The sequence below is a fragment of the Alosa sapidissima genome, chromosome 1, assembly GCF_018492685.1.
Source record: "Alosa sapidissima isolate fAloSap1 chromosome 1, fAloSap1.pri, whole genome shotgun sequence".
NCBI lineage: Eukaryota > Metazoa > Chordata > Actinopteri > Clupeiformes > Clupeidae > Alosa > Alosa sapidissima.
In genome coordinates this window covers 36,686,196-36,695,144 of record NC_055957.1, presented here as the reverse complement: position 1 = coordinate 36,695,144, position 8,949 = coordinate 36,686,196, and the positions used below count along the sequence as shown (strand labels likewise).

Genomic DNA, 8,949 nt, shown 5'->3' with positions numbered 1-8,949 from the left:
TTTTAGGTTATAAAGTTGAAATAGACAAAATGCAAACAATGGATTTTTGCAATGATATAGTTGAGATATGTCAGTAGGTGGCTTTACAACTTGGCTACATTAAAATATGAGCTGTTTATTTTTTTTTTTTCATATCAAGTGCAACTGTATGTCAATACATGACAAATACTTGATTTTGCTGTTGTGATGATACAGCTCTTCCATAAGATTGTCTGACGGTGGTGGTGCACACAAACTAAAAAAATCCACAGCTACACCCCGAAGGCAGTTCCGATATGTTATCTAAAATGAATGAAAGTCTCATCATGAGCTACTATAATCTGTCTAAATGTCTTACACAGATCTTAATGCTCCCTTTTCATAGGTGGGCTTTACATCCACATGGTCCTTAGGCTACAGTCCCAAATTGTGTCCTGTCCTGGAGAAAATGTAACATTGTGAATTGTCTGAAATAAATAGACAGCTTTATGGTATTATAATAATTTAACCACAATAAGAATATTTATAGTAATTTAAACACCAGACATATCTCAGACTTGAAATTGCAATTTTACAATGTATATGAGTACTGAATCTGTTGGCAATATGATAGATAACTTATGGAACCCTATCTACCTCTTTGGACATCTACTGATGTCAGTTGTTGGCATACATTCCTGGCCTGTAACTTCAACAAAATGAATGACTTTTAAGGTCGGTGAATGGCAATGCCCTAAAGGAAAGCAAGTCTACTAATTGCGCAGCAGTAGCCTATAGTGGGTTGTACTCCTCGATAACAGAAAACAATATCAAGAGGTCTCTCCTGAAGAACGTAAATGTACAATGCAAAAAGGGTATGTAAAAAAGCACCACCATTTGAGTAGTCATATATCTTTATTATAGCTCAGTTAAAATACAAAAGGCCAAAGTAATGAATGCTTTCATTTTGGAATGTTTGCACATCCATTATGGTCTAACTAAGATGCATTATAGCTGTAACTCCTAAAGCTTCATATTAATCCACTGTGTGCTATAAAAAGAAGTGTCTACAATCTAAGTATTATTACTACATATTTAGTTACAAGGTAAATCAAACAGTGCACTGTGAAAAAAGAGCAAGTGATTTTGACAATCTTAGTCCTATTGCTGGAATGGCTGCTATATATGTGTCAATGGCATGTGAATGGTGAATACACAACTTCTGGCATCAGCATGGCGTGCTCTGTGTACATTGTCCCAATGATATTTATGTATATGTATGTTCCACTGGAGTGTTTGAATGGCCAGCCAGCGGCCCATCTGTGTTTGAGTCACTGCTGCTCCTTTGATCGAAAGCCTCAAGGAAGTAACAAACACCAGGGATCTCAGAGGGGAAGTTAGGCGGAAGCTCCTCTCTGCTCCGCGGTATGAAGGTGAACTCTGGCCGATCTTTTAACAACCTGGAAAGGAGGAGGACATGTGCAGAGCGTTAAAACAACTTAACTATAAGTGGTGACAATCTTCCTGTGGGTCAAGCATAGTTCCTATGTCTTACAGTTTCAGAAATGGAGGGGCATACAGTACCAAGAGCTTAGTATAAACAAAGTAGTCATTGCAAACATGAACAACAGCAGAAGTATTTTTACAGTCAGCATGTCAGTGTGCATTCAGAGGCCTGTATTAGGCACTTGTAATAGTCACCTGTATGTGGTTGGGCTGACGTTTATCTTCCGTGGCTGACTACAGGACTCAAATTTGTTTGCAAGTGTCACGTTGTTACCAAACAGGCAGTAGCGAGGCATTTGCACACCAACCACACCAGCCAGGACAGATCCTGAGTGGATGCCAATCCGCATCTGATGAGAAAAACATGAGACATGGCTCAGAGCTTTGATCACACCTCTCTCTCAGAAAACATCTTGATATTCCAATGATCACATTGACGACTAAACTTATCTTAGTGTGTAAAGGATAAACATAAAGTTTGCATTCCTCAAGCTGTAGAGTACAGTATAACCCTAGAGCAACATTTGTTCCTGTTTCCTTACTAGTATGTGGGTCTTTTTCTTTTATGGTAAAAAGGTTAAAAATAAACGTTATCACAAGCTTGCACCAAATCCTCCTCAAGCAATTTGGCCAAGGAAAACATATTTTCAAAAATATTTTTTAATAAATTGCATTAACATTTACAAAAACACTTTTCAGTCTTTTCCTTGGTTTGGCCATCTGATATCGCAGTAGAGAAACATGACTAATGTAGAACAATTTATTCATTATTTATTAGTAATGATATCATAACTCCCTTTTCTTTTTCCCAACACACCACGAGAACCTGCTATCAGCAACAACAGCCTGTTCATTTCAGAACCTGCTGTTCCTGCCAAGTCTGGGATTGTAGCATTTCTGTGGAGTCTGTTGTGTATCTCATTACAAATGCCATCATCTGAGCTCTTTTGACCAGGCTGACCACATTGTTAATAGGGAATCTTAAATGCCACCAGCTGGATGTCCTTCTTGGGCACTCTAGGTAAGAAGACTCCACGGCAGACTGATGGACTGGATGATGCACTCCGTGATGCTGTAAACATTACATTAACATTGGTTTCCCTTTACAACTGGAGACAGTCTCCTTCATAAGAAACACTGGCCAGCCAAGGAGCTTACAAGTACACTGTTGCTACAGACAGGCAAGACCAATTTTTTTTTTTACCAAACTCCTGTCCATATTTAAATTGATGAGACTCGCTCTCTGATTAGGACCTTAGGACCTCCCTTTCAGCTGTGGGAAAAGGGAACGGAGAGGCTACTGCGGACGCTACTGACCCTGATGACCTCTCCAGTGGGGGTTGTGACTTCATCCGAAAGTTCCATCATCTTCAGAGCCATAAGAGCAATCTGCACAGCGTGGTTCTCACTCTCCTTGTGCAAACCACCAGCCACGCAGTAAGCATCTCCAATGGTCTCCACCTGCAATACCCCAGGAGACACAGCACAGCTCTGAAGTGGTCATGCAATATGCTCTGGCCATCTAATAATGAAACAGTGGGTGAGACAAAACAACACACTCCTTTGTGGCAACCTGGTGCTCTGATTTATCATTTATCATCAGGTTTATCATAAAAAAATAAATGTATTCTGTGAATACTTCTACTTGAAACTGTTGCTTATAAACCTACTATACTACCTAACCTACTACCTACCTACCTATTTGTTTACCTTGACATATACCTAGAAATGTAATAATGAATCTTTTCTTAAAAAAGTCATTAGACACACTGTGCTGAGTGCCAGTATGATATGACAGCTATCAAAAAGCCTCATGCTGAGGAAACTGATGATTAACCAAAGGCTGACCACATTTCTCTTGCACTTATTATAGATGTATTTACTTTCCATTGAGTTAAGAAGAGCATCTGACAGTTGTCTGGTTAAGATGAAGTGAGATCTATTTTAGGCTAGAGACGTCCTCGAGAATGTACACAAAGCAGGGTCCTAAACTAAACTCTGACTTCACCATGTTTTACAAGAGCCCTTGGCTCTCATGTGTTTGGGATGTTTCACTTAGGAGACACAGTGATTACATTAGCCAGCCTCCTGGCAGAACACAAGCAGCTTTTGCTCAAAATCCACAGAAAATGATAGATAGTCTTCTAAGCTTTTAACGCAATTGCTAAGATAAAGTTAAAGGAAAGGGAACCTGTAGTCTTTTTTCACTGGAAGTTTCTGGAACTGTGTTTTTCCCCTTCACCATGAACTCAAATGCCTTCATCTGACCATTCATTAGAGGCTTCCATCACAAGCAGCTACCACCCACTGGGTGATGACGACAGACCATCAGTTTTGTTTCCATTTCAAATTCAACATGGATCAACTCTAATGAGACATCTATACATCTGAGATGTACATTGCCTAACTTAGCTTACTAGTTGACAATAGGTCTGAATATGTTTTTATAATTTCAGTTTTTGTTTCCAGTTCAATCTGTGTTTGGTAAGATCCTTCACTTAACCTGACAGCCTTGTAATTGTAAATAAGGAAATTACGCTGATTAGTCTAATGTGACTCATTTCCTTTTTTCCATCCATATTATGTACTTTCAAGTCCATTGGTGGACACACACACACACACACACACACACACACACACACACACTCTAGGGAATAATCAGTGAACATGCATGCAAGAGTTATTTTTCATTAAATCAACTTTAAGCACCTAGCTATGACTGCGTGATTGATCTGTAGGCGTCTCGGAGCACAGATCTTTTCCCGTCAGTGATCATTCAGCCAAAGTCCAGTGCCTGTCAAGAGCCTACCTTATATACATCCAGCTCACCAACGTGGTGGTCAAAGCGTGTGTAGAGCTCCCCTAACATGGTGACCACCTGCATGGGCGTGCAGCGTGAACAGATGGCGGTGAAGCCCACGATGTCAGAGAACAGCATTGTGACGTTGTCGAACTTCTTGGCCTGCACGGGGAGCCCCTGCCATAGCCGCTGGGCCACGTTCCCGGGGAAGATGGTGAAGAGCAGCTCCACGGTGCGCCGCTTCTCCTCCTCCAGGGCCTGGTGCGCCAGCTCCAGAGCCCCCTTGGCCTTGCCCAGGCGCTTCTTCAGGCCGTCCTGGGCCTTGGCCTGCTCGCCGACCAGCACCACGTCGCGCAGGGCGTTGTGGATGGGGATGTCCGCCAGGTAGAGGCCGCGGCCCATCAACTCGTCCAGCTTGTCCACGCACGGAGAGCCCAGAAAGAGGATAGCGTTCATCTCGGACATGAAAATCATCTGGCCCTTCAGATCCATCAGCTGCAGGGGAGAGGAGAAAATGAGACAGGAAAGGAGAAGCAGGGTAGATTGTATGATAGAATCACTTTATGCTGCTGAATGCTGGACAAGTCTGAACTGACAAATCTTACTTGAAACAGTGCTGCTCTAGGAAGGGAAGCCCATAGAAATACAGCAGTTTGCCTTATCCACCATGCAACTGCCTTCATTAAATGGTGGCATGTCTTCTCCATGATTGCTCCATTTGGAGTTGATCCCAACATGTCACTGCTTTGTCCATGTTCTTAATAATAATCACATCATTTGTGGTCCTTTCTATAGTCACCTCTGATTACCTCTGTCACCTCATAATTATATGATCCATAAGCCGTGTTAAGCATGGATTACCCAAGGTGACATAAAAGAGATGTACAGGTCTAATGGTTTTGTTTCATCATTATATTTGCCACAATCTGAGTATAGTTTATGTTCAGGTCTTCTTTGAATAATAATATTGTAACACTAATGTTGGTCTTAATTCAAAGATTAATGTAAGTAAGCTTTGTGTACATCATTTTATCTTTCCCATATTGTATAGGTCAACATCAAACTCATTACAGCAGACTTAAAAGGGTGATCTTTTTCCCTGTGACATTTCGTCCTCATATCTCCTCACTGGTTGCAGGCAGAGAAATCCCTTTAATTAGCAGGGATTCTGATTAAGACTAAGACATGCTGCTTCTCCGAGAACCTCTCATGGCAACCAACTGCCATTAAATCCAGACAACCTTTCATCTCTCTCTGTCTTTGATCCCCCCCAAATCGCTTAAATGCCAGCACCGACAAAACACACGCACACACACGGCAGCACATACCTTGGCAGAGCTCTCCACGGTCCACACACCTGGTCTCATCCGCAGGACAAACTGGGTGTTGAGCATGGTGAGGATCCCCTGGAACGTGCAGCAGATCTCGGGGCTGACGATGACAAAGTGCTCCTCGAACCTCGGCCTTCTCGGGGCGTCCCGGCGGGGCAGCCGTCGCCGGAGCCCGACGCCAATCTGGACCAGACCCATGTCCTGGTCCAGCATCACGTGGAAGGGGAAGGTGGAGTAGAGCAGCGAGAGCGGGATGTCTCCGCTGGACAGCGTCCGCATGGGACTGGGGGTCAGGCTCTTGGCGTCGCGCATCAGCACCGAGTAGAGCAGGTGGGGCTGGTGGCTGGCCTCCAGGGCACTCTCCTTGGCCCCGGGGTCCATCCGCACCTCCACGTCCAGGCGGTAGAGCACCCTGGCCGCCGCCTGGATGATGCCCGGGAAGAAGAGCTCTGTGGTGGGATGGGGGTTGAAGTAGTAGACGGTAAGCAGTCCGGGGTCTTTGTCCAGGCAGAGAACGGACGCTTCGCTGATATGTCTCCTAGCCTCTGGGGTGGGTGGGGAGCTTTGCTTTAAAAGCACATTGAAGCTGTTCAAGAAGTCATGCAGGGCTCCCCCCACTACTCCTAAAATATGACCATCCTCCTCATAGCAGGTTCTGAACACCTCAATGCCCAGGGATATTTTCAACATATCCATATGAATACCTGAGATTTTTGAAGAAAACAAAAATATATACAATATATAATATATAATATATACAATATATATACAAAGTGATTCTCAAAATAATCACAGAAACTCATGTTAAAATGTGTGCTTTCAGTGTACCTGTTTTGACACATAAGTTCTTCATAATATCCTCTAGGTGTTCTGGCTTTTCCAGTCTCCTGTTTTGAGAAAAATCAGTGTAACATACTTCTGAGGTGTGGACCAAAGAAAGACATCACAAACGAGACTCTCAACACATTAAAAAATGACCACACAACCATGCAGCAAGAGGAGACAACTAAACAAATCTGGCATTAGGTCAGGAGTTGTACATAAAAGGACATATTGACCAGGGTGTGTCTGTTTGTTTTTCTCCTGGATATGTTTCCTTATCTCTAAAAATGTTTGTCATACAGTGTAGTTAAAGTGTTTATTAAACACAAGCAAATGGAGAAAATATCTGCACAGGATTGATCTTTGAATTTCCCATTCCAAATTTAGTTGGAATATCTGACAGCTGCACAGCTGACTACAGAACACTATAATGCTCCCATACAGGGAATGAAATCTTCCTTCTGAAATTAGACATTGTATTCATAACTCTATTATTAATATATGATATCAGTAAGACATAACATATTATACCCATCAAATGTGCTATTGAAAACGAATGTTTCATAACTTACCAGGGATCATCTGATTTGTGCTGCTGCACCACACTCATGAAAGCATTTTGTAATCTCTGTAACTGCAAATAGTAAATGTCAGAATTAGAACATGTTAAGTATGAACGACAGGTATTCACTATAATGTGTGAATATTTTGTCAGTCATAGTAATTCTCAAGGGAGTGCTTTAAATTCAGACTGTGTCCTAATACAGAATGATGCCATCATCTTCCATCAGAACCTGGATTAGAATGCATATTGCCAGCTCTAGACTGAAGAAAAATTGTTCTCTTAGGCTAGTGGTACAGTATAAAGGATTGATATTTACCTCAGGACAAACTAATTTTCGAATGCTTTCTCCGAGTGTATGCAGATTAACTTTACTCTTGCTTGTTTTCCGTTGAGGACGCATAAGTGGTATATGCCCATGCACATCTTTGGAAATGGGCAATTCGTTTGTTGAACGACCGCTTGAGCAATTCTCAAAATTCCGTGGCTCTTCATTTTGAAGGACCATAGAAAACGGGCACTCTCCAGAAATTTTAAGTTCCTTTAATTTTGCGCAAAACATCCTTGGGGTATTAATCCTGTCCGTGTAAATGGTAACCGATTACATATACATACTGAAATAAAAACTCTTGTCCTAAATGCAACCAGCTCCCACATGGTAACATTCCCAAACTGATGAGGCAAAATGAAAGACTGTAGAAAAGGTGTTGGACACCTGCGCTGTCCTTGCTGTTTCAAACCATCAACAACTAAGCCGGCAGTAAATACAGTATTCACAGTTTAATTCCAACCTATCATAGGCGAAAGTGGACTTTCCACCCGGCCAATCGATGTGCGAGGAGGCAGGGCTCTTTAAAAAAAATATACCCTATCTGTATGAAATGCCGTGTGCTCCGTGCGTGCGGCGAGCCGTGAAATAGTTGGACGTTGATTTAAGCGGAATGCTGTTACGCACGAAGAGCTTTGAGTATTCAGCGAACTCATGGCTCTTAATGGTTATTCAGATATCATAGCTTACGAATGAGGGTGGTAGACTTATTACACCAATGCTGTAGTATTGTAGGATTTACGAGACAAGTCGTAACACAGACCACACTGTCAGCATCTGGAGGTAAATTTGATGTGTGACCGATTTTTCTTCCAGTGCATTGCATGCTTTTCTATTGATATAGCAGGTCTAGTACGTTTCCCTCCTGAAATGAACCACGCTCCCTAATAGAGAGAATGCATCACATCTATGTTGTCAAACACAAGTTATGTAAGAGACCTTATTCCGCTAACGAGTCTGCATTAAATCCTGTCTTTGTTTTGCCATAATATTACACTAATGACTCCATCAGCTGACGAATCACACACAGATACTCAGAGCATTGCTATGAGAAACTATTTGATTGCAAGTCTTATACATAAATTGTGCAGTGGTCATATTATTTTAAACTCCAATATATAGAAGTCTATGGGACAAGAATGGATAAAATACAGTAACATCACATATAAGTTGATGTACAGACAGACATTTAGGGCTATTGAATTCTTCATAAAATTCACTCCATTACTGACAACAAGGGAGTCTTGCATGAAGACAACTCTGATCAGATGAAATGACAAAAGAAATCAAGCACTTCCATTCTTGCCAATCATTAGCTTTTGTTGTCAGAATCTTGCTGTTTGTTGTTATATTTGGGTGTACAACTCTACAACTTCAGGTTTTCTGGAGATTATGTTGTGCCAACAGAAATGGCAGATCTTCCTGAAATAATCCTGCAGCTTGACTCAAATAAATGACTTAAATGAATTGGATTCAATTCTCCACACCTCACCTTTGGAGTGAACAATAGCCTGTTTTATACCTGTATGCCTGCAATTCCCATGCAAATGTGACTGTGTGCATGTTTGTTGATACAACTAAAGTTGTCCCATGCTAACGTGCTTGCACTCCCGATTTAGTCTCTCCCTGATAGTCTTTCTCT

The 8,949-nt window shown here is 41.8% G+C and overlaps 1 protein-coding gene across 1 annotated transcript; it reads right to left on the bottom strand.

Annotated features, from left to right (window-relative positions):
- Positions 1-854: 854 nt before the first annotated feature.
- gucy1a1 (guanylate cyclase 1 soluble subunit alpha 1) lies at positions 855-7,804 on the bottom strand. Its single transcript, XM_042092943.1, has 8 exons — positions 7,299-7,804; positions 6,990-7,051; positions 6,424-6,482; positions 5,593-6,299; positions 4,274-4,759; positions 2,782-2,925; positions 1,660-1,814; positions 855-1,418 (listed from the first exon to the last, which is right to left on the bottom strand). The coding sequence occupies exons 1-8, from the start codon at positions 7,539-7,541 to the stop codon at positions 1,226-1,228; spliced, it is 2,049 nt and encodes a 682-aa protein (XP_041948877.1). The 5' UTR covers positions 7,542-7,804; the 3' UTR covers positions 855-1,225.
- Positions 7,805-8,949: the final 1,145 nt, after the last annotated feature.